Here is a 26,292-nt window from a genome sequence, read left to right as displayed (position 1 = left end):
AAAAAAGACCTGTGAGAGGAGAGAGCCAGAAACAGCAAGCTGTGCCTCAAAGTCCACGACACCAGGCAGAAATGATAATGTCCTTAACGGCTTTGACATCTACATACAGGTAGGTGCGAAGTGACGGTGTTTGTAGCCTGGCCTGTGCGGTGTGGTCGTTTTGTTATCTTCCAGAAAATGTGGACATTAGTGAAGCACTGAGGTTGGAAATGTCAAACACAGTAAGAGCAGGCTGAAGTTCGTGTAGGATGCTGGCTAACCTACTGGTGTTGTGCTATTGTGTGTGTTTGTGTTTGTGTGCTGGGTGTGTGTGTGTGTGTGTGTGTGTGTGTGTGTGTGTGTGTTGATATGAGTTTTAATACAGTCATTAATGTTTGCCCCCACCTCTCTCTGGCTGTCTCCTCCAGACTGAGGTCCCTCTGCAGACTGCAGCGAATCCAGGGCCACATGGTGAGCTAACCTCTCTTCTCTACTAATAAACTGATCTTTATTTTTATTCATTTGTTTTTGTTGAACTTTTATTGAAGGTTACTTGTCTTGATCTAGCTTCACTTCTGAAATAACCAGTTACTAAATCGAGGGCTGTTTATGTGAACTCTCTCACTTTTCATTGCTTTATTCAATAATTAGATCAGTTTTCACTTCTGATATATGAAACGTTTAATCATTGATTTTGCACTTTCACATATTTCACAGTGATGTGATACCTCCTCACATTGTCACTACAGTGTCCTTCAACTGTGTAAACCCCAGTGGCTTAAATGAACAAGTTTTGTAAATGAAGTTTAGGGGATTTGAGTCCTATAAGAGGCGCTGCTATCTGGATTCAGCTAGATAGGTGTACACAGGAACTGAAATCTGTACACCAGATCACCTAATTAACAGACAAATACCAGTGTTTGATCAATGTCAATTGTTCTTTAATTGTTGGGCTCAGGAGGTAGAGAGGGCCATCTGTTACGCGACAGGTCGGTGGTTGTGTAAAGCACTTTGAGTGGTGGATAAGACTAGAAAAACTTTATATAAGTGTTGACCATTTACCATCCATTTACCATTCTTTGTTGCTGTACAGATATACAGATATATTTATTTATACATTCATATATTGTTCTATACTGCTCTTGTCCGTTGTAAAGATCTGTACAGATGTTGCCTGTTGTCTCTGTCTTACATCAGATGTCCAGTCATGTGGAACCAGATGTTCTCATGGAGAAAGTGGGCAGAGCCGGTTTGATCACCATGAACAGACCCAAAGTGCTGAATGCCCTCAACCTGAACATGATCCGACAGATCTACCCTCAGCTCAAGGTGTGTGGACTTGCTTGGTTAATGCAAACTTCAACTGGGGCAAATGTCAAGGACCGGAGTGTGTCAAGTGTCATTTGTTCCAGCAGTGTGTTACTGATCGTAAATGTCTGCTAGTATCTCGTCACTCAGTTTGAGGTTGTCAAGGTCTTGATGTTATCCAGAGCTGGATAGATCTGCTCATAAACCTGTTAAGAGTTACAGAAGCACATATGTTCTGTACAAAAACCCGTTTACACACAATTTAACCCCAAACCTCCACACCTACATAACAGCTTACTGAATGTGATTACTTTATATTTGTGAAAAATAATAATTCGGTTTGGTATTAGGTAATTTAATAGCAGAAGACACACATAGAAATCTTTTATGATGAAACGGTCCTTTCCCCCGTCAAATAAAAATGGCCGTATTTTGCTGGAATCTGGAGGACACGACTGTTGTATCATTTGCAGTTAAAAGTATCAGAAAATCCACTTGCTCGTTTAGTTTACCTGCGAACGTTCAGTCCTCTGAAGGCCACATCTTCACTGACCACAGTCTTTAAATGAGGAAACACTAAAATGGAACAATTTAATATTGTATTACATTGGTCTCAGTATTAATTAAATCGTTTTGAATAGTTGTGGTTCTTTAAACGTCTAGACTCAAAACTAAACAGCACCTAGCTTTGTTTTAGCTTATGAACATTTTCACTAGCACTGTGCGTTTTGTGTGTGACGATTTCTTGTAAATCAATATGTTTTTTTGCGTGTGATTCTAGAAATGGGAGAATGACAAGGACACTGACATTGTCATTATTAAAGGAGCGGGTGGGAAAGCCTTCTGTGCTGGTGGAGACATCAGAGGTAAGCAGCAGCCTCGCAGGTTCAGTCACTGCCGAGCTTTTATGTGCAACATCAACACTGCAGCTGAAATGTATTTTCTGATGTTTTCTCCTCTCAGCGGTCACAGAGGCGGGGAAGGTGGGTGACCCTCTTGCACAGGACTTTTTCCGTGAGGAATACATTCTCAACAATGCTATAGGTAGGCTTAATGATTTCATTGACAACTGCACCTGTGCCATAAATTTTATTTGTTATCTGTTGATATCAGACCTGCCAACCTGTACGCATTTTGCATATTAGGTAGGCATTTTTAGATCAAAGTACGCTGGTACGATTTGTCATTGTAGACTACGCACAAAGCTAGTGATGCCTCTGCGTTCAATTGTACACGTGCAGTACTCAAGTATAACAACAGGGGGGGCAGCAGGGTCTAGTCTAAGTTCAACCAATCATAGCGCTGGGTTCAGTCCCCCAAATGTCAAGCTGGGGATAACTGATAAATGTCAGTCATGCCAACAGACTGAAAATCCACAGCAACAGGTTTCACAGTTCCTCACTCCGTCTGGCTGTTTCCACACGTGAGAGCGGTGCTGAACTCCTCTGAGAAGATAAACAGGCTGCAGTGGATGTGGAAAGTTGACATTGTGAATTAATTAAGCAATATCACACGAGAGGGAGTGATGTTGTACTGAATATCAGCACGCCTGGGATTTGGTCCGCAGGCAGTAATAAAAAAAACAAAAAAAACAAACAGTAATAAGCAACAACAGATTATGTTGTTTTTTAGAAATTTACCAGGAAGTGTGTTTGCCTTACATTTAAAATAAACATGAGGACAGATGAGGAGGACACTGACAGGTTGACTGACAGTGTTTTACATCACCACATAGGTTTCTGTACCTGAAAATGAAAACATATGTTACAATATACAAAATTATGTCAATCTTTATCACATAATTGAATGAAATTCACCTATGTTTATCAGTTGATATAAGCACACCTATCATATGATAACATGTTAATCATTTAAACAATGGTTTTAAACAGGAGTACTGAACATTTTAACTTTAACTGGATGTTGTAATATAGCCCAGTGCAGTGTAAGTGGAAAAAGATGGTCAAAGCTCCAAAACTTGAGGTGAACATATGTAAAAATGCTCCCTGCAAGTCACAAACCAAGTTTCAGCTTCGTCTGAACTGATGTCACATTGTTCACATGTGCCCACAAACAGCTGACACATGTGTGTCAATTTGTCCTGTTCTTCTGGAGAATGTACGATTTGTATTGTTTTCTTCATATCGCCGATTCATATGTCGAATAACTTAATGATGTATCGGTGAGTAGGGAAAGTGAAGTGGTGTCGAAGCGTGTGATCTAAGCATTACACTATTACGATAATATGGCAAATATTTTCCCAAGCTTGACAGGTCTGGTTGATATTCATTCAACCTCAACATTTACATTTGCAAATAGTCAGATCTCTTCTTTATCAGTTGGTTGAAATTAGTTTTCCTTCTTGTTTTTACACATTTTATTTCACCTTTCAAGGAACATGCAGGAAACCATACATCGCCCTCATTGATGGAATAACAATGGGAGGGGTAAGTAATATATTTATGTTATATGGCTAGGTTGACCTCGTAGAGTTAATTTTTGGATCAGATCATTCTTTATTTTGACGCAAAGACTTCCTTCCTGATGCTGAGAATCACGGATTTCTAAAGTGTTGCTCTTTGAATGAGGTGTGATATTCAATTTTGCCAGTAAGTGTCAGTAGAGTAGTATCTTCCACTGATGCCAGTGGCAAGGTGGCCTGTGATTGGGCAAAAATATAAAGTGACAAAGCACAGTTGCTGCCAGATAGGTTGGAATTTGAATTGGTACCTTTGCCCCACTATAACTACATGATTTGCACGTCAGACAGAGCTGCACAAAGGCTCATTCATCAGGAATGACTCTGAGAGGAAAACTCTGTAATTTATTGAATTGTTTAATTCACCTGCTCAGACACGATGTCTGGCCTTTGGATGAGACTGTTCTCCCCCCCCCCCAGTCTCCTCTGCTCTGACCTTGACTGTGATTTTACTCCTGAAATGTCACCAAGGTCGCTCACAGCCGCCAGCGTCTGCCTGGTCATTACTCATCGTGTCTCTGTGTGTGTGTCAGTGTCCCTGCGGCGTAGAGACGTGTGGGGACCTAACAAGCCCTTTTGAGCAACAGCTACCCTGACTTCTTTGAATACTGAGCATTAGACCGGGCTGTACGCTCTGCTAGTCTTAAAATATCTTTGGGAGTATTTTTTCCTGCAGTATGTGGTACAGATTAACGTTGATCGGCTGTTTTGTTGCTTGTTGTGAAAAGTTTAGGAAGATTAGGAAAAATACCAAATCCATTAAACTGATGAAATTATAGGTCTTTGTATTTTTGGTTTCAAAACTGAGTTGATTTGTTGTGTTGGAGCTGTTACTGCTGCCGTGTGGTGTTATTTTGTTATTTTGGACAGGGTGTCAGGTCTTTGCTCTATTTTTCTGACTGTTCAGTTCTTTAAAGTGGAGGGAGTTAGGAATATAATGGCAGAAGATTGGTTGAAGAAATAAACTGACAGTAGTTGGGTCATGCATGACTACAAATGTAAGTCCAATAGTCACTCTGCTATGCATCCAGCTCTGTTTTGGTCTTCGCCAAGTCCTGCGACCAACATGTGACTCTTTATTTGGCTCTGCTAAATGCTCCACTGTGTTCAACAGCTACTCGCTAACCTCCTCTGCCTGCTGTTTGCTGTTGGGCAGCTAGTGCACAGTGAGTTTATCAGTCACTCAAAGCACCTGCCTGCATCTGGAATTAACGCAGACGGGAGGGGAGAGAGTGAAGGAAAGTAGTAAAGTTGCAGATCAGAAAATCAAAACGATGAGCTAAAAGAAGTTTAAAACGTTCCTGTCACATCACACGAGGTCATTTCATCCACTGTTATTCCAAAATACTGATGAGTGCAGCTTCCTCAGCTCCCTTGAAAGTGGTCAATGATCAAAAATACTCAGTTTGTTTTGATTTAGACAGACAATAAGGAAAGAAGGATGTGTCGAGTTTCTTTAAAAAAAAAAGGACCAGTCAGTTTTAGTGTAGTAAATATTTCACAGTGGGATGACTCCTAGAGGCTGTGAACCAAAAAAAAAAAAAAAATCATCTTCTTCGCTTGTTTTCCCCGTGTTTAGACAGCCATGATGATAATGACATCCCCACTTACCATTCTCCTTTCCAAGAGAGACAGAAGCTGTAATTTAATTGTCAAAACAAAACTGAAAAGACAATCTAAGGTAACACGCAGCAGTGGTGGGAGAGACAGCTGAGTGCTTGGTTGTGATGTATGTTGTTGCACCATGTGGTGCGGTGGAAGTCGCTTTTGTTCATCACCACAGCGGAAAACATTTAAAGCTGTGATGTTTGTCGAATTATTTGCGCTGCTGATCACACTTATTTTTTTTTTTATTGTTTTCTGCCCCTTTATGGCTCTGGGAATACAGCGATTTGTCTGCCTCTAATATCTGTCACTTTGCTCAAAGACGCTAATGTTGGCGCAAACCATCCTTGGGGTCATTGCTGTTTAATGTGTGTAGTTGTTTAAAACAGGCTAGTTCTATATAAGGAAAAGTCCTAGAGGCACCAGAGTCCCAGATCTGCTGTGAACTCAGGGCAGAACTCCCACGTTGAACAAGTATTCTTCCCTTAATGATAACAAACCAAGAGGGAATAAAGACATGTCATTAGCAGGTCAAAGACACACACACACACACACACACACACACACACACACACACACACACACAGTGACTCTTCTCTTACATCACAGGGATCTCATCTCACGCACATCAATCATTGCTCTCCAAGTTTAAAATCCCTCGATTTAAGGTCTGAATGCTGAAGTGTTATTAATCCGTGTCCGCTGTGCTCTGCATTTGAGCCGACACTGTGTCACTTTCTTTTCAGCATGTTTGAGTTTGCTCTTCAGATCTCAAACATTTACATAGGGGCAGCTTCGTGGCTGCTGCCCTGTTGATGGATATTTGTCTAGAGTTGTATGACTGTAATCTCTTCCTCCTGGAGAACAAAGCTCTTATTTGCTAACGTCCACACAAACAGTGAGAGCCAGACGGAGCTCTAGGCAGATTTTGATCCCTGCGTGAAGGACCTCATTTCCAGATCCTGTGCAGTGCTTGTTTCGAAGGTGAATACTTTGTGCAAGAGTGATGTGGAAAGAAACTGAACATGCTTGTTGTTCGTTTTTCAAACGTCACGTTCAGACGTCACTTTCTCCTCAAGTGTTTATAGCTGTTATCGGTCAGTTGTGTCTCTCTTCACACCAACTGGAAGCAGTCTGCGTTATCCGCACAAGTGTTTCCACTCTCATACAGCTGTTCATTTCTGATTTTGCAAAACTTGCAGAGGTGGTGCACTGGAGAGATGCAGCTCCTCTGCATCATTTTCATGGATTTCACCTCATTTGCTTTATCAATATGTGGATAAGCCAGATATCCTAATGAGGCTTTTATGAACTGCTCGGCGTTTTTAGTCAGTGTAAACTCCGTCTCCTGGGTTGTAAATTTTGTCGTCTATTCTGTTTGTAAGCATGAGCTATAAACATGCTCCTGTTCAAAATTTTTCTCATTTCCATTGTTTACAGCAGGATCTGGGGACATGTTCTTATATGGTGCTCTGTGGTAGCACACCAGCGGGTAACAATGTTCCACTACTTTTATGGTGAAACTCGGGTAATGTGAGATGAGACGCTCCCTCGTTTCTCTGGAAGCATCCGATGCATCATTGCGAAAAGACTTTTTCTGTTTTTACTTTTTCTTCCTCTCATAGCAAAAACTCTGCTTTTCCACTGTTTTTGTTTTTATTTCTACACCATGGAGGAAATGGCTGCTGTTTCTAATGTGGTTAATTTATCTTATATTTCAAGTGCACTCGATTCTCTAGAGTCATGCAGGATCTAATAATAGATGACAGCTAGTGGAACTCTAGATGTTTTGCTAAAATATTACCTTCCTCGAACCAAATGTTGTTGTCAATGTGTTAATTATGAAACAAACAGTGGTATAAAACATGCAGTAAATAAATGTTGCCAATCATTCAAAAACTTTTTAAAAATCTCAGTTCATTATTATGTGATTTAATCTTTATTTTCAGGAATAAGGTCTGTTCAGAATTCATTTTTATTTGATTATAGCTCATTTGTATGTCTGGGAAAGCAGCACTGAGAAACATGTTGAACTCACAGCACTGCAGAGGTCAAACTGAACAGGCCTTTTACACAGCAGACATTTCAGCTCTGGTCAGTGTCGCAGTAAACTATGACTCATGACTGCACAGGACCAGGCCCTGAAGTGGCTGAATGGAATTCAGCCATTATAGTTTTTATTATCTACACCTCTGATTGTTTTTAGTGTAGCATACCAAAATATCTTCATTGAAAAAGACCTATTAACCAGCTATTAACACTTTGTTGACCTTGTAAAAATTGCCTCACAGCTCGGCACTTTTAGCCTTATTTGCTAAATAAAGAGAGGGGAGCTAATGTGTCTTTGCACTGTATTTATCTAGAGTGGCAGGTAGTTAGCTAACTTGTTACTTTGGCATTGTTGCGTGTCTAGCTAACAGGAGCCAGCTAGCAGAATTAGTAGCTGTTGTTGAGCTTGCTGATGGAGGCTGGGGGCATGTGACTGGATACGAAGTGAACGGGTGGTGTCAGATGTGTATGAAGCAAAAAAGGACAAGAAACAGCAACAGAGGAAAAGAAGAGGTTGTCCTCACACTGGAATTTTTATAAACCTCCAAGTATTTACATCGAAAATACTTAATACGTAGTATTTAAGACTGTTTGTTTGAAATCACTCCACATTTGATAGTAAATCCCCTATAGATTTTCTGAATTCTGAGTGAGTGCCTTCAGATCATTATAAACATTATGTAATAATAATAATAGTTATTATTACAAAAATACAGACTTGAAAACTACATTTCACAAAAATTACAAAACCTCGAATATGAAAATCTTGAATATGAAAAGAATGTATATATTAAATATTAAAATAGGAATGATGGAATAAAATTGCATTAAATTTGATGAGTAATTTTTCTTCGCACTATTTATTTCATAATAATGTCATATTCTTTAAATTTTTTAATTGCAGTTTATACATACTCGTTCACTGGATTAAAAATGAAGATCCTTTGATTTCCTGCTTCCTTCTGCACGCCACACTGGCTCTGAGAGAAAGTGAACCCAGTGTCTGTCTTTGCCCTGAGCCCAAGTGCTGATGTGTTGACAAAGTGCAGTCATCATGCATTTCATGTCCTAAGCTGACAGAAGTCACAGTCTGTGTCTTTGTGTCCCTCTTTGTTTTTTTTTTGTGTTGGGATCTGGCTCTTACAGAAGCACAACTCCTCATGGCAGAGGTCTGTTTAGTCTCCAGTGATCCAATATTTTTAATCCTCTGTGTTCATTTGTCACACAGCTTAAAGGCAAACCCTGCAGCACTCTGATGCTCTCTGGATCTGAAACTTGTCTTTTTTTGCTGTTCGCTAAGAGCGACGTGAAGACAGCTTGTTGACTGTAATCACACAGTCAGTAATTGTTGTTTGGCAGTGATTCAGCCCTCAGCAGATGACATCCTTTACGTTTGTGTTCGCTGTTCTATATTATACACAGTCTTATCGATCTGGATGTGCCCAAATGTTGCTTGAAGTCAATGTGTAATTAATAGAAATCTATATGTACATTGGACTTCAAAGTCTGTCTGTACGAATGTGAAGCCCCTTACATGTATTAATCACTTTGACCGTGTGTTAACAGATTGTAAAATAACTCAAACTGGAAATACCACCTCACGGTTGTATACTGTATCTCAACCACTCAGACTAGTACAAGGTTCCATCTCTCTTTATCCAGAGTCATATCAAATATCAGCCATTTGTGTGAAACTTTGTCAGAAGTGCTGTGTGAAGCCTTTAGTTATGGCAAAAAAGTCTTTTGTGATTTCACCGTGACCTTGACCTTTAACGTTTAGCTACCAAAATCTAATCAGTTCGTCCTTGAGTCAAAGTGAACGTTTGTTCCAAATTTTAAGGGATTCCCTTGAGGAGTTTGAGATGTTGCATTCACAAGGCCAAAACCATGTTTTGTGAGGTCACAACCTTGACCTTTGACCTCTGACCACCAAAATCAAATCAATTTCCTCCTAGAGATCACGTTTGAGTGCCATTGCCTCAGTGCTTCTCTTCGACTCCCCTACAGCACCGACAGTGTGTAAATCAAGCTAACATTAGCTTAGAAATGGAGTCCGCAAATGTCAACAAACAGCCAGTTCGCAGCACAACACACACTCCAACACAAACTCCAAACTATCTCACATGTCCAGACATATCTTCACACTTCCTGTTTAGTGCTGAGCCAGTGTTGGAGATTTAAACATAGTCTCAAATATAGTTTATATTCAACTATAAGAACACTGGAACTTCAGTTAGCTCATCTATCAACATGATGCTGGTCAATCACGTCCGGTCTCAGGTCGTTGACATTGCTGTTTAGGCCAGAGCGCTGCTCATGCCAGAGCGTGAGCACGAGTGAATAGTTAATGACTGCAGTTCACTCAACTCCCACCGGTGTCATTAATAGCAAGGGTTTTCTGAATGTTACATATAGAAAGAACCTTTAAGTGAAGCCTCATCTCTAAGTTATCCACACTCCTTCAGGATGTTTCCTGCTCTGAAAGTATCCTCCAAATAAACAGCAACAGGTGGAGTGCCGGGGTCTTGACTACACCACAGCGCAACACTTTTGTCTGACTAACTAGTTCTGAAGTTTAACAGTCAATTAACTGGTTAGTTGAACAAAAGAAAATTAATCAACAATATTTTTTGTAAATGATGAATTATTTACCCTGATCATACAGAGATGATTTTTCAGCTTCCACATGTGAGGATTTGCTGCTTTTTTTTCTGTCCTTTATGATTGTAAGGTGAATATTTTGGGGGATTTTGAACATGCAGTAAATATGACTGTGAGATGCAGCCCTGTCGTTCACTGCTCCTTAGTTGCCTGTAATTACTGAACAATATCGTGATATGTTGCATTTGACCATTAACATGTATGTCCATTGGGCTGCATGGGTCACTGTCACTACTTGTCTTTTCCTACCATGATTCCCCCTGTGCGTGAGTCCAGCTCCTCCAACAGCCCTGAAAACATGTTAGAATGAACTTCTGTGAATTGTTTTCCTGTCTTGTTTCTTTGTTTTTATGTTTTTTTATTTCAGTTGTTGTTTTATTGGGGATTTCTTGCGTGCAACTTTCTATCCTCCCTGATAATCCTAATAATGTTGCTGCTGCTACAGCAACTGATTTTCCCAACCAATTCCCTAAGTCAAGATCAATAAAGTTTTAGCTTTGCATTTTCCCTTTCTCCAGTCTTTATACTTTGCTAAACTAAGTCGATCATCTGCTCCCTGTAGCCGTATATTCAACAGAGAGTTTTTAGAGTTGTATCCATCCTCTCATCTAAATCTTGGCAAGAAAGCCAATTCAGAGTATTTTCCAAAATGTCAAACTATTTTTTTTTAAGTTTTTTTTTTTTCCTCATTGATTGCCATTTTAAAAGAGTCATCCCACTGCCCGACAGACTTGTGGGCGGGACCAGGGAAAGAGAAACTAATGCTCACACAAACTAAGAGGGAAATAAAATCTTGGCACATATCATACTGAGTTGTTCAAGCAGATTCACGTGACCTGACAGCGCCACCTTGACACACACCAGATATAAGAATTCATTAAAAGAAATGAATCACCAGCATCGCCCAGTTCATGCTGACGTGAAGCCCTCGGGATTTACCTGCTGATCTCCCACAGCTATTAATCACCGCCCGTCAACGATGTGCTGGATTTTCCTCTGACCTGACCGGGGAATGATCCCGCTCCCAGGCACAGTTACACATCAATCACAACATGTTCCCCTGTGCCTGAATTACTTCATTCATAATAAACCACCAGAATACTGAAGGTCGGAGTCATGTGATGATACTTCACATCACATCAGCTCCAGACATGTATCACCGTCTTCATCTTGAGCTCAGTACAGTGCCCACGTTGTGTGTCTTGCCTCTTGATTTGTGACCATCTTATTTCTATTTTTATATTGATGACACACACATGTAATTGATTACTTCTGTTGATCCATCCTGCCCCTTGTCTCTTCAGCAGGGTGTCAGAACATTACAATGACTGATCCTCTTATCTCCTGCTGTTTGGATGAATAAGTAATATTAGTTCTTTGTGTATTTGACCCTTTTATGTGTGTGTGTGTGTGTGTGTGTGTGTGTGTGTGTTCAGCTGTATTTCTTTCAAGTTCATTTATGTTCACTGTGATGTGGAGTCAGACTGAGCTGTGCACAAGTTTCTGAAACTTTCATTAGCAAAGAAAAGACTCAGTTTTAGTAATTGTTCTAACTGATTATGAATCACAACTGAACCACATGGTCATTCAGCTGACAGGCAGTACAATGCACCTGTCCGTGTGTCTACATTTTAAGATTCAGTTAGTCCAGGATATATGCAAAGGGATGTTGTTTCCATGGTAACCTTATAGTCTGAGACACACACACACACAGTTCTTACTGTGCCTCCTCTGTGCTCTTAATGTCCTCTGGTCAGTGCTGCTCATTAGCCTTCACCTCTCTCCCTGCTGGGAGCCGCAGATGTTAATCACACATACACACACACACACACACACACACACACACGCAGTATTGGCCTGGTTTACTTGTTTTTTTTTTTCCAGTCAGCATTTTCCATCCCAAAATTGAGCTCAGTCTTTCTTTGTAGAGGTGACAGTAATTAATGTTTTCTCTGTGCTGCCCCCCCACCCCAACCCCCCGTGTATTCTCTTTGCCTAGAAGGTTTCCTCCTTTCTGCATCGTGACACTGATTTGTTTTCCTAACCCTTGTTCTCGTCCACCTGCAGGGCGTGGGCCTGTCAGTTCACGGACGGTTTCGAGTGGCCACGGAGAAGAGCCTGTTCGCCATGCCGGAGACTGCCATCGGTAAGACTGTCTTACTCTATGGAGGGGTGAGGGAGGCACTGGTTGGCCCACATCAGTGTTAGTGGGTATCTAGTCCATTAATTATGTAGCAGCAGTGATTTTAACTGCCGACCCAGCTGGATGTAATTCATATGTATTCGTAGACACAAGGTCTGACTTAGCTGAGTTGTGTTTAGTAGAGTGATTGAGAGGATAGATAACCTCACCCTGATTATAATGGATACAAAGGATTAAATGCTAAAATGACAAAACGCTAGCAGCTCTGTGAGGTTGTAATGGTGAAAGCATAACTGTCAGATAGATAAAAATGTAAAAGTGACTTTTTGATCCCTAGCAATGGTGGTAAAATAAATATCAAAACTGGCAAAAATGAAGGGCAGTTTTATCAATCAGCATCATGAAAAAATAACAGAATTGGCCCCTCGCTGTAAAGAACATCACTTTATCTGTTCAAATAAAATCTCCAGAGTAAAAAGATACCACAGAACAGTTTCCAGCCTGCTGACAGATGATCCAGCTGTGCAGCTGTTATCAGTAACTGATGCTGCCTGTCACTTCTGATGGTTTGATTTCTCATTTCCCAAGACCCACGGTTCCTCAGTTCCTTCTTTGCTTCACCTCCTCGCACATTGAATGGGGCAGAAGATAAAATGCTCGTGAGAGAAATGAGCAAGCGTCGAGGGAAACAGTAGGCTACTGTTTTAGAGCAGCGAAGAAGACTTGAACTGCCATTTTATCTAGTTGTGAGGTGTGTGAGATGCAGGTGCAGAGACACCGAGCTAACTCAGTGCCCACGGTTGCGGTATGATAGCAGTGTTGTGTGCGTAGTGTAAGCAAAGTGGCCCGTTCATTGCAGACAACTCTAAACTTGTTACCAAGTCAACGCAATTTAAGCTTAAACTCCTGCAATTTAAGCACAGACCTGTCGGGACTGAGCCCCGCCCCTCTTCTTTTAAGGAGTCATCAATTAAACTCTGCCTATAACAGCCAGGGGTTAAACTGTGCCGGGGCCCAGCGGCGCTGAGCTCTGTCCCCTTCAATATCATATCGTCATATCACTCTAATATTTTCTAAATCTCCCAGTAAACCCAATAGCATGTGAGTAGTATACACAGTCTCTAACAGTGCGAATAGCACAATTAAAAGCATTTCACTCCATTTTGATCACGCAGTGATCGGTTGTAAGGTGATCGGTGACTAGGAGCATAATTTGCCGATCTACCAGTCATGTATTTTTAATGAACATAGGCCGATCATGATCAGCGGCCAATCAATTGGGGCATCCCTAAAAAATATCACCAAAAAAATCATCAGAGTCAAAGTAAGTAGGATTCATCCTGTGGGGACCAACAGTGTCTGAACAGAAGCCATGATTTGTAGAGATGTTGTCGTCTAGAACAGAGTGTGGGATCGACCAGGCTGCGCTGCCCTCCCCGGAGCTGCAGCTCCTCTGTGGCAAAATATACCAAGCAGACCTGTGTGTCCAGAGGTCTCAGCCTCTTTCTGAGCAGAACCCTTCAGTCAGTGTGTGTGTGTGTGCTAAACACTGATCTGTAGACCTTGATGACTTTAGTGTTGTTGTGTGTTGACTTTCAGTGGTGTATTGTGATATTATGATCATGTTGTGTTAAATGTCTCTGTTGAGAAAAATGATTCCAAACAGACTGATGATAACAACACAACACATTAGATTTATTGCTTCAAACATGAGTTAGATTACAGTATTAAACATGTGTTGTGACTCATGATAAAGATCACCATAATTATTATCAATATAAAGTAATCTTCATATTGATATCATGATATTGATTTCAACAGTACGGTCCAGCCCGTCCGATCTGCTGTATTTCCTGTTAGAAGCTGATAATGACAACGTAAATACATGTGTAAAGCCATGACTGTAGGACACATAAAAATGTCATGGTGATAGTACAGCTGACATACACTCACACACTTATTTTTCTTATCCAGGACTTAGAGAGGATGAGATAAAAAAAAAAAAACAAGATGGCTCTGAATTTCTTGAATTTTCATTAAATCATTGCTCAGTTCTTGCAACTTGCAAACCTCATCTGCATCACCTAATACCGCTTAGCAGAAACAAGCAGTATAATATGATGATATGTAATAAAACAACATTATTATGCTACATCAGTGACTAAATGTTTTGGTGCCTGTAAAAATCATCAGAAACTCTCAGCTCCTCTGCCAGGATCCTAAGCTATAGTTTGCTCTTTAGCTAATTGACTCCTGTAGACAGATGGCCTTCTCCTGAGGCGCTGAGGAGATTAGTAACAAATCTCCAACAACTAACAAATTACATCTGACATTATGGCATAAACTAGTCTGTCACTTGGATCCAGATGGCTTATCACAGTTCTTTAACTACAGATGAATGTGAGTTTATATGAATTACCTGCAGAGCGGTGGTGAACCAAAGCGTTAATCACGGTGGGTTTGTGGCGGGAGCCGAGCAGCTAATGTCGTCAGCGTCATTGACCTCATGCAGATGGTGAATGGACTCTGAGGTGGTCCTGAAACGTGTTTGATGATCATTTTAAATGCTCCTGACAGACGCTGTTATTATATTTCGGTTGTAATCAGGAGACAAGTAGGACGTACAGTGAGTATGTCAGGCTGCAGCTTTAATGTGAATTTGTTCATTTTCTGATAAATTGACTCACTCACTCCCTCACACTCGCAGACTTCCAAGGACACTCGCGTCATCGTCTGTTTGACACACACACATACACACACACACACACACGCACACACACACGCACACACAAGCACACATCAAGCTTATTCTGGTGCATTCTCGGCTCAGGCTCCATGATAAATATTCAGCTGATGTGTAGTGCTGTGCCGTGGTGTCTGACTCAGATACCAGATCATGTTGGCAGTGGACAGGAAAAGACTGTAACAGAAAGAAAGAAGGGCTGAGGTTCTCGTTGACGTGGTCCAATAGTTTTGTGGGATTTTTCTCAAAGGCAAGGCCACAATGAAGAGAGGGAGGAAATGGGATGATAATTCAATTGCGCAGGATAAGTACTGACTGTATGAGGGGATTGATTTACTGTATGTGTGTATCAGGGTGTGTCTGTCAGTGTTAATCCTTGTGTCTGTACACCCTTGTGTGGTCTGATATTTGCTGGTGGAGAGGCACATTAAACAAAATATATACATTCTGTTAAGTCTCATTATTAATGCGAGAGTCTCCTGGTGTCTTTTAAACGCTCCAGTCCCCTTGGCAAGAGGGCAGGAAATCTTGGCTAATCCTCCTCTGAGCTACTGTGGTCATAACACATTGTCACTGTTGTTGTTACTAGAGGCACTTGACTTCCAGGCCTCTGCACCGCCATTATCAGCACATCCCCCCCTGCAATCAGAAACTTGGACTTCGCACTGCACCATTTCCTTTTGGGAGCAGCAGTTTTTCACAGAGATCGCAGCTGCTTCAAGGACCCTACATGCTTATTTTAGCCCTGATTCCTGGGGTGGAATCCACTCAAGAGCCTCTCCTATGTGCTGAGTTTATAGTAACTGCAGCCACAGTGTGGAATCTGGCTTTTTCTACTGAAGTATGCCAGTATTATACAGAGGGCTTCAAGTGCTGGAGCGGTCTCAAATATCTGAAATTAAGTTAGAGTAATTCCAGTGAAGAACACAGTTAAATGCTCACTTTATTTAGACGTGTCTTATCAGGATTGTATGGTTATGTACAGATTGTGGTTGATTGACATCGTCTTCACTCTGCTGTTAGCAGAGGTGTAATTATCCAGAAGTGAAAACACCTGTGTGGGAGTGCAGGGCCTCAGAAGCTTCCAGTGATTCTTCATGTTGTTTCTCACTGGCTCCTTTTTGAAGCCATTTCCCCCCCCAACTGCATTTGAGGCAGTTATTCTGGCTGATTAGTCGTCTCCTCAGGTTGAAGTCGAGCAGAGCTGCGCTGAAGTTATGCGAGTCCTGACAGGTGCAACAAAACTGGAGGGGGGGGGGGGGGGGGGTCAGTTAAGCAAAGTGTGTACAAACCCACACAGTCTAAACAAGCAAAATAAGCGAATACACCACGGTTGTGTATAAACTTGAAACGTATGATCATGAAACTTGCAGGCGCCTAGTTCCACAATCACTTTGATGCTGTAGACTGCAGCTCATTTGGTGGAGAATAAAGTCGGCTGTCCCTCGTTTTCCTGCTGAGAATATCCATATTAAAAATGTATTTACTTGCTCGTAAGTACATTTATTTACACCGCACCTTTTAAGTCACAGAGCACCTCACAGTTTAGAAAGAAGCAACAGAGAAAACGTACAGACAAACAGTGCACTGTAACGGCGCTGTAGTAACAAGGTGGAGAAAACATGGTGTCATGGGCCTGATTGCAGAGGATGTATTCTGTAAGTCTGAAGCACATGTGTCCTAATCACTCTTAAGTAGCATCAACATCCTTCACATTTACATAATAGATGTTGCAGAAGTGTGAAAGGAGTTTGATATGACAGCTGCTCCCACTGTTAGGTGTCCTCAGACTACAACGTCATCAGGTAATTCAAGTGCACGTTCTCCTTTTTATTTGTGGGCCTTTTGTTAGGTGTGAAGCCAGCGAGGCTTCTCAGCTTGTTGTTGTGTCAGCTACTCCTACTGGTCGGGTGGGGTGCCAGCACAGTTGTGGGTGGAACTTTGGCGTCGTGTGTGTATGTGTGTGTGTGTGTTAGTGTGTGTGTGTGTGTGAGTAACACACACCCAGCAAAGCGAATCAGTGAAGTGATAATGAAGCATTTGGCTGTCTGCACCTTCCCCAAGCCTAGCTCAGAGTTAGCCGTGACTGCAGTTCAGTGGGAGTGGGGCACTTCTGATTGGTCGAACATGGGAACATCTGGGGAAAATACAGTTAATTACAAAGAGAGGCTCTTTTCACTGAGAAGATTTTGACTCATCAAACATGACTTATAGTTTTAAAGACGGCTGCATTCCCTTAAGATGTGTCTATCCTTGGACCCTGATGCTGTACATCTTACTGGAACACCTAGATGCAACAGAGCCATCATTAATAATCATCATCATCATTAATGTCATTTGCTGCCATTACAAGTCAAAACACCTGCTGTGGAATAGAGAGAATATACTTTTTTTTTTTATTTTAGAGACGTACATTTACTGACTAACGCCTTCCAAGACCCAACATTTCCAAATGTAGCTGACCACAAGTCAGCCAAGGTTTTCATGAGGGTCTCAAAATACATATAATAATAATATAATATAACAATATACAATGTAAAATTTAGACAATTCATTTTATTGTATAATGATGATAATTCCATAGACATCCGGTCAGATATACCTTGGTTAACATTTTCAAATGTGAAAATAATAAATAAATATTTTTTTTGCAGTGTATCTCTAATTACTGGCATGTCACTTAAGGTAACATTACTGACATGTTTTCATATATATTATGAACCATCTCATGATGGCCAAACGAATGGATGGATGGAAAGCGCCTCCTCCATTGTTCCTCTCTGGATTTCATCACGTTCATCAGGGCCTCCACTGCCCTTTAGAGGGGCCCCGGCCATGATTTATTAAAGGCCCTCCTTCCACCACCACTCCCCCAGCACTTCCAACAGCACTTTTTATAAATCAGCAATCACCCTTTAGCGACGGGGCCAAAGATTAGTGGGTGAGCCTATAATGAGGGGTGCAAAAAATGTGTGGCACGATTATGAAGAGGCCCCACTGGGGCAATAAGACGTTATTATATATAAAAAATGTAATGAAATTTTTTTTTTTTTTTAAAACATAAATTTATCATTTAATCTTGTGACTTTTTTTTTTTCTTTTTTTTTTTAGATGTGTGTTATCATCAACAAATATCATGAAAAGACTAAACTCAACAATGAATTGATCCTAATAACAAATATTTTGTGTGGAGCCAAGCCCTTAAATATCTTATTCCTCTGTACTATAGAAATATGAATGACCTACTGTTGCACTGGGTGACACATCATTACTATAAACACAAAGTTCATTTTGACTTAATCCCACATACACCATTGTGCTGCTGCAAATATGCACTGGAGCACCAAATGTTTATGAACCCGCAGCTGCAAATGGTCCCCATCAAATACACAGCTTCCTCCTGTTTGAGTAACATTTGCTAAACACTGCAGTGTCCAGCTGTGTTAGGGAATGTTTTTAAAAAAACAAAACAAAACTATATTTAAATGTATTTTTGACCTGTGTTTAAGATTTACGTCTCCTTTATGGAGGTGTTGTGAGACAGACTAATGCATTGTTGGTTTTGGACTGTTCATGGGATTTGTTGATAATAAGAAAAATACAGCCTTATATACCCCAGCCTTATGCTGTAAGTGTCTTGTTGGGCTCATTGCTCAAAATATATATTTCATAGTGATTACTCATTTAACAATATTACTATGTTTTAGGATTCTTGCAAAGGCTACAAAAGCACAGTGTGCTCTAAAGTTTAGAATAATTACTCCATACCTTCATACACTACACTAGAGCGGCTTCAATTAGTTGATTAATTGATAAATACATAGACAGAAACTTGTTTGAAAATCGAATGATCGTTTTAGTGGTTCTTCTAGCTGTGACGTTAAAAAACATTTTCTTGTTTCTAGCTTCTTAAATGTGAAGATTTTATGCTTTTCTTTGTCATACATGGTAGTAAAGTGAATGTCTTTGGGTTTAGGTCCGTGGGTCAAACAAAACAGAACATCTTAAGATGCCATTTTGGGATGTGGAAAATTCTAAGTGGCATTTATCAAATTTTATATCAAAGTGGTAAAATCTGCAGATTAATGAAAAACTATATAATAATATAATAAAAATAATCGTTAGCCGCAGCCCTAAACTACACACACTTCTCTCTCACTCGTTCCTCTCTCCCACCCACTCCCCCACGTGTTAACATTAACTCTTTATGTGACGGGATTAACAGATTTAACCCAGCCCTGCGAGCGTTCTGAACAACAGCCATAATCTGATGCATTTATGATATTACATTTTCAGCCCTGAATGAGGTCAACTCTTCTAATCCCTCTCTCTCCCCTTCACTTCCCCCTTCTCGCCTCATGCCACGCTACCAAAGCAGTGACCAATGGAATCTCATTTCCTGTCAGAACCACTGGAATCAAATGGAAACGGTATAGATAATACATATGAATTGAGTACAGATTAGTCCTGTGGATTGTGATGAAACATTAGATAATAATAAATAATCGTAAGCTGCGTGTGTAGCTGTTGGCAGTGAGGTAGCGAACATTTGTTTTGTTAATGGTTGTACTTAATCATCTGTGCGTAAATCACTCTGTTTGAGGAGGGAAGATATTCTATGATGTGGAGGACAAAGCTGATACTGCTTTGAATAGTTTTTATAAAGCTGCAGCAGCTAGTTGTTAACTGATTAGTCAGTCAAAAGAAAGGTAATCTGTGACAATTTTAATAATTGATTTTGAAGTATTTTCAAAGCAAAGGTGTCAAACATTAGGTGGCTCCAACTTCACGTATTGTGAACAGTGTTGATCCATAAGAACATATATTTGTGGTTTTAAGAACCAAAAACCATCTCAGTGTAGTTGTACATCTCCTCTCTCAGGCTTCTCTCTGGAGCTCTAGTAACAACAGGTCAGTGAACCAATCAGAAGAGAGGAGGCTCTGAGCCTCTCTTCTGATTGGCTGACTGTTTTCTGAGTGATCTAATAAAAATATAGCAGATTTCAGGTAAACACTCAGAGAAACCAAATCGTGCAGGGTTGGATGGTGGGTCCAGGTGGGCGGGGCTTGGGGCATGGCTGAGAGTGGTGACTGTTTTGTTGTGACATCACAAAGTTACAGAAGTCCTGACGGCTGGTTTTAAGGCTCAGTGTCTGGATACAGGCTGTGTGCATTTCTCTGTGGACTGAGGCTTTGATACTTTCACATAGGTTTGGGCAATTAATAGAATTTTATTTTTGATTACGAATTTGGCCTCCAATGATTATAAAAGCAAGATATTTGAGAGAAAACGATTATTGTGACAGACATTTGTCTATGATGCATTTTCCCTACACAGAAGTTCATCGTCAGTGCTGTCACACACCTTTTAGTGGCAACGGAGAGAACTAAACATTTTGAAGTGTGTTTCAGTCTTTTTCATTTGAGAACAGAAACACAAACGACCTCTGGATGCATCCAGTGAACAACTGTCACATACGGACGGAGAAATGTACAGTGTTTTGTATGCTGCAGCCTGGAGCCAGAGTAAACAGAGTTAACTACATTATACAAAAATGGGTTAATGATAGAAACTGACTGGTGTATCCCACGCTCATATGTCTTTTACTTATTTTGTGTATAACGGAAATAACTACATAGACACAACGCTTTTTGTTTTGAAATATGTTTTTTTATATTTGTTTTTTTCCAAAGTCAATGACAAATCATGTTGAATAATCGTGATCTCAATATACAATAAAATAATAGTGATTATCATTTTTGCCATAATCGAGCAGCCCTACTTTCACAGTATTAATATAGAACCTGCTTTATAACAACAGCAACACATGGACATCTACCTTTATACTCTATGGACCTTTAAACTAAAGTAAATTGAATATCTTTTGGGTGTCATCTCATTTTAAGGAACCCCTGCTAGCTTTAAGATGATGTCACATGGTTGAGTTTGTTAGTTAGTTAGTTAGTTAGTTAGTTGGTAATTAATGTTACTGGTGTGGTGTTTGACAGGGTGAAAAATGACGGTTTTAGATGGTTATATCACTTCTTAACGTGCATGTGTGTTGAAACCGTACAAAAAAAATGTTATTAAATGTGTAACTCTCTGTTTTATTTTCACAGGGCTTTTCCCTGATGTGGGCGGTGGCTATTTTCTGCCAAGGCTCCGGGGGAGGTTGGGTCTGTTTCTGGCTTTGACGGGCTTCCGCCTCAAAGGACGTGATGTGCAGAGAGCTGGAGTTGCCACTCACTTTGTAGAATCTAAGAAGGTACACAGTATTGTGTTTGTAAAAAAAAAAAGAAAAAAAAAAAAAAGAATTTTGACAAGCCAAACAACAAAGATTTTGTTTTCAGTTCATTTAAGTCCATGCCCATTATGAGTGTGAGTGATAATGGCACTGCAGGGAAGAGTGCACAACAGGAACATGGTGGTGGTGGGGGTGGGGTGGGGGGGTTTAAAGCCCCACTGGAAAGCTGAATGCTGAGTCACTGGGTGCCAACATACGCTGGCTGGTCCAGAGGCAGGTTGTGTTTGTCTTCCTGTTGGCGTGACGTCAAAACAGTGGGTGGCAGAGTTGGTTTAAGTCTGTGACCTTGAGTTTCAGGACGGAGGAGCAGCGGGGTGGATTTATTTATAGTTTATTTAGACGGTTTTTACAGCAAAGTTAGACCCACAACAGAAAGTCTGAGTACTGGCAACAAGCTAAACTCCACTTATGTCAAGAATAACAATCTTCAGCTGTCTGTCTTTTCGTTGAAGATAAAATTGAATTTGATGAATGTGCTACCCGAGAATGTGTTTGCAGGACCGTCCTGACTAATGGACTCCACACACTCTACACAGTAGCATCTTCACATGTCATTTTTCTTTCTTAATCCAACTCAAAAGAAAAATGAAAAACAGTTATGGAGTCTTCAGTCTGAGTGCTATTTGGTTAGTAGAAAAAGTTGTTCACCTAAATTCTCAAAAGGAGAAATCTGTCAATGAAAAACTTAAACCAGAGTAACTTTTCTCTTTTAAAATGTATTTTTGCCACGAGCGAAAGATCCTGCATCCATCCAGAAAATGACTAAAACTGGCTGCTGTAAATCTGATTCTTTCAATACTGTTTCAATAGATCCCAGACCTGGAGAAGGAGCTGATGGACCTGAAGTCTCCCTCTGCTGAAGACGTCACCAGAGTGCTAGACACCTACCAGACCCAGGTTAGAATCTGAGAATCTACACATTTAAACCCTACAACTGAGGCTGAACTTAAAATATCCAAAACATCTTAAATAAATAAATACGCAGTGAGTTTCTCCCTCAGACATCTTTTTATTTCATGTTTTCAGCCTCTGTCTGTGTTTGTAAAAACTGTGTTCTCTCTCCACAGAGCAGTCTGGACTCTGAGAAGCCTTTTGTCTTGGACAAGCACATGTCTGATATTGACAGGTGGGCCTTGAATCTCTCTGAATGATGTAGCAAGAAAACAGCTAGTTAGTTAAATAATGAAAAAGGGTGATACTCCTGAGGATCTTTAAAAACAGCTCAGTAATTTCTTAAAACAGCAGGACACTGTTTTTTTGGCAGATGTTACTCAAAAGGAGAAACAGTAAATAGTTTTTGTAGGTCACTGTTTTCAGCTGTGGGTTTGGTGCTGTAGCTTGACAGTAGTCCTGGGGCGTCTGTTCAGTGATATCGGATATCACCACAGTTCCCGCCATATGCAATATTTTTCATAATATGTGCTTTGCTTACTGTACACTGTGCCTTGGCATGTGACAAATAAAACTTTAAACTGCTGTTCAGTGGCAGCAGTATTTATACCTGAAACATAATATACAATAATCTAATTATATTATTAAATAAACCTGTGATAATATTGTATATTGCGGTTTTTGGACTGGACTGAATCGAAATATTAAATTTTGGATATCACCCACAGCTTTTAATTCAAGGACTTGTTAGTGGGATGAAATGATTGTTGGTTTTTGACGATCACAATTTGGATTCAACAGCATCACAGTAGACAGTGAAAGTTTAGAAAAACCCACCTTTTCTTTTCAGTTAAGTTGATGGTAAATTGAGGTAAAACCCTGCTGAAAACCTGAATCCATGTTGGTATTTCCCCTCCCCTCAGGCTTTTCAGCTCTGTCAGTGTGGAGGGAATAATGCAGAACCTGAAGGCAGACGGCTCAGAGTTTGCTAAGAAACAGGCTGAGGTATGATCTTGACCCTGCTGCTTAATCAGAATCACCGACATAATAACTCTATTCTCCAAGTACAATACAGAGGCGTGATGATAACGTATCTATCATCTGTCTTCTTGAACACGCGGACACGTCGATTGTGGTTATACAGACTATTTTAAAGGACCGCTGAAGGACTGCTGTACCTCTGTGGAGATACGTTCCCAGCATCAGACAACTCCCACTGACAGCTGGAACGGAGCCAGGGCATTATTTGGCTTTGGCAGTATATGTTAGTAATTAGTAGTTACCTCAGCCTAAGCACTTAATGGGGTTAGTATTAGTCTTGGCTGCACCAGAATCCCTTCCGAGAGATTTCAGACCACAGTGGCTTCATTCCATTAACCTACTCTTTTCACGGATAGGACTCCTCTCCAATTTAGTTTTTCACCTCATTCACAGCAGGATGTTCCTAATGAATGTCAATATGAAACAGTGTCTCTTACACGGCCCCTCCCTCACCGACCCCACCCCGCTCCTTATTGTCCCTCTGCTGATCGCTCAGAGTTCACTACAGGACTTAAGATATTGTTCCACTGGGCAGCTGTTAACATGAGCTTCCTTTGACTGATAATTGTTTATTATTTCATTTGTAAGGCTTGGAATATAGTTTATATTTAATAACTCTTTTAAAGCTCAACAAATATTCCATTTCCAGTATCCTTTCACAACATGAAAATATTCAACATCAAATATTTATCATAAACCCACTTCCTCAGTTACTACAACACCACAGACTCACCGTCGTGCCTTCTATATTAAAAATGCAGAATGTTTTTTTACATGATGTTTTGCAGCTAAATAACCCAAAAGCAAATAAAGCCATCCATCCCAGTCTTTCAGCCGTCTCTTAAACGTGTCTCCTCCTCCAGACATTGTCCAAAATGTCTCCCACATCCCTGAAGATCACCTATAAGCAGCTGCAGGCGGGTGCCTCTCTGAGCCTGCAGGACGTGTTGGTGATGGAGTATCGACTGAGCCAGGCCTGCATGGTAAAAACAACAACTTACTCTTACTGGAGTCTCAACCAATAAACAATCGATCAATATCATGAGCTTCATTTTCATACTTTTCTCTCCCGTAGTGATCATAATTGCATGTTAGAATGCCAGGTAGAGCTCCTCTTTATCATCTACCACAGTAAAATCTAAAACTCTGTCGTCTGATGGGATTGTTCCTGTTGTGTTGCAGAGGGGCGGCGACTTCTATGAGGGTGTAAGAGCCGGTAAGTCACTGCGGCATGTGGGCGACAAAGGCGGAGTAGGTTGGATGTTGAATGTGTTGAATGTATCATAAATAATATGGATTCAACAGAGAACTATAAAGAACTAAAGTACAACGATCAGCAAATAGTAGCTTTCTGCCTTATAGTACAAAATGACCATAACACACAGTATCTACACACTGTGTGTTTAACTGTCAGGTGTAGTAGAGATTTTTTATTTTGGTTGCCAGTAAAGGTTAAGAAAGGTTATTTATTAGTCATTGCTCCTCTTAGCTGAAGCTGGAGTCGCATCTCTATGTCATGATGTTCTGTGTGTTTCCAGTTCTGGTTGACAGGGACCAGAATCCCACATGGAACCCGTCAACACTGGAGGAGGTGTCGGAGCAGAGCGTGGACCAGTGCTTCTCCTCACTGGGAGAGAAGGATCTGACTTTCTGAAGGCCCGTCACCCAGCAGCTGTTTCCCACCTTCAAACACACACCACTAAGCCTTCTGTAAACGGAACGCTTCCTGTCCCCACATCCCTGTATGGTCATTTGAGAGGACTGTACTGCTGAGGGTGGGAGAGCTTCTGTTGTTTTCTGACAAGTACATACATAGGTCATATGCGTTTATGGTTTGAATCTGTGCCATTTCATACCGTAGAACTTTTTCTCTTCCTCTGGTGACATTTAACAGGAATATTCAGACTTGTACAGGCTGCTGTTCTGCAGCTGAGGAGAAGGTTTCACAGCCAGGCATTGAAAATAATGTTGGACGAGATAGCCAACAGACACCCTGTGTGTCACACATAAAAAATGCTCAGTGTAAACTTGCTCTGCAAATGGAAGTGGAGTCTTTTCTACACGAGCTGTGGGGTGGTAACTCTTCTGCTGCAAATTCAAGGAGGCGAACGGCAGCGAGCACATGAGAAGAAAAAAAAATGATCTCACCATTGAGTGCATTATTCCATTTCCTGTGGGCGTTTGTTGTTGTGACATGGCTCAGCATCATCTGTATTTCTGCAGCGTGGTCAGTTGTTCTAATACATATAACTTATTGTCTCTGTTTCACTAGTTCTCCAGTATTTTCTTTCTATTCTCTGACATAGTCAAATAACACTCCCGGGACAGGTGGTACATTACATCAGTACTTGTTCTGAATGCATTTATGTGTCTGTTATGGTTGTGGTTTCAGCAGTCTGAAATGTGTGTGATATAGTGTGTTTTTATGTAACAAAGACCTTCTGAGAGACACTTTTCTTTTTCTTTTTAGTACGAGTCAAATCACCTCCCAAACATTAGTTTTCATTAGCTGCATTATTTATGAGCCAACCAGACCAGAGTCAGATCAGACAGTGGTACTGGAGGAGATGGCAATAAACAGAGTTGGTACTGTAATGTAAGATGTTGTGTGTTATTCGTGAGTGAAGGAAACTGCTTGTACATCTTGTGTTTACAAAAACTAGTTATTGAAGGCAGTATTTTTTTATGACCTCCTAAAGTGTTCTTGTAAAACAAATATAACCTGTCTTTATAAAGGCTCTTAGTTATCAGCATGAAAGCACTAAGCTGCTGCTCAGGTACAAAGTCCAGAAAGTAAACACAGCCACTTTAATAACATGTTGGGTTGCAAACCAATCAGGAAGTCTTTCATATTTTATTTGAGCAGTAAAATAGTCAGAGAACCACTTAGTATAACTCAAGACTCCCATACTGAACATAGCTTGAATGTAGTAGTAATGTAGTAGTTTCATATAGTTCAATAGTAGCCTCTTATAGTCTGTGTGTCATATTCACCAAGCACCAGCGGCCCTGTCCATCGCAGTCTAAAGGTCTCTCATTCTGCCACGGCGCTGACTCCAGAGCGGACAGGACGACCTCCACACACGTA

The 26,292-nt window shown here is 40.7% G+C and overlaps 1 protein-coding gene across 1 annotated transcript; it reads left to right on the top strand.

Moving 5' to 3' along the window:
* hibch (3-hydroxyisobutyryl-CoA hydrolase) lies at positions 1-25,788 on the top strand. Its single transcript, XM_022740799.1, has 14 exons — positions 1-109; positions 408-450; positions 1,177-1,308; positions 2,069-2,153; positions 2,251-2,331; positions 3,682-3,734; positions 12,149-12,227; positions 21,088-21,233; positions 22,083-22,169; positions 22,340-22,398; positions 23,087-23,168; positions 24,068-24,187; positions 24,387-24,420; positions 24,743-25,788. The coding sequence occupies exons 1-14, from the start codon at positions 72-74 to the stop codon at positions 24,856-24,858; spliced, it is 1,155 nt and encodes a 384-aa protein (XP_022596520.1). The 5' UTR covers positions 1-71; the 3' UTR covers positions 24,859-25,788.
* The last annotated feature ends 504 nt before the right edge of the window (positions 25,789-26,292 follow it).

Source organism: Seriola dumerili, unplaced genomic scaffold, assembly GCF_002260705.1.
Source record: "Seriola dumerili isolate Sdu_G_001 unplaced genomic scaffold, Sdu_1.0 BDQW01000052.1, whole genome shotgun sequence".
Taxonomy (NCBI): domain Eukaryota; kingdom Metazoa; phylum Chordata; class Actinopteri; order Carangiformes; family Carangidae; genus Seriola; species Seriola dumerili.
Note: the sequence above shows the minus strand (reverse complement) of the source record. Positions and strands in the feature narration are given on the sequence as shown.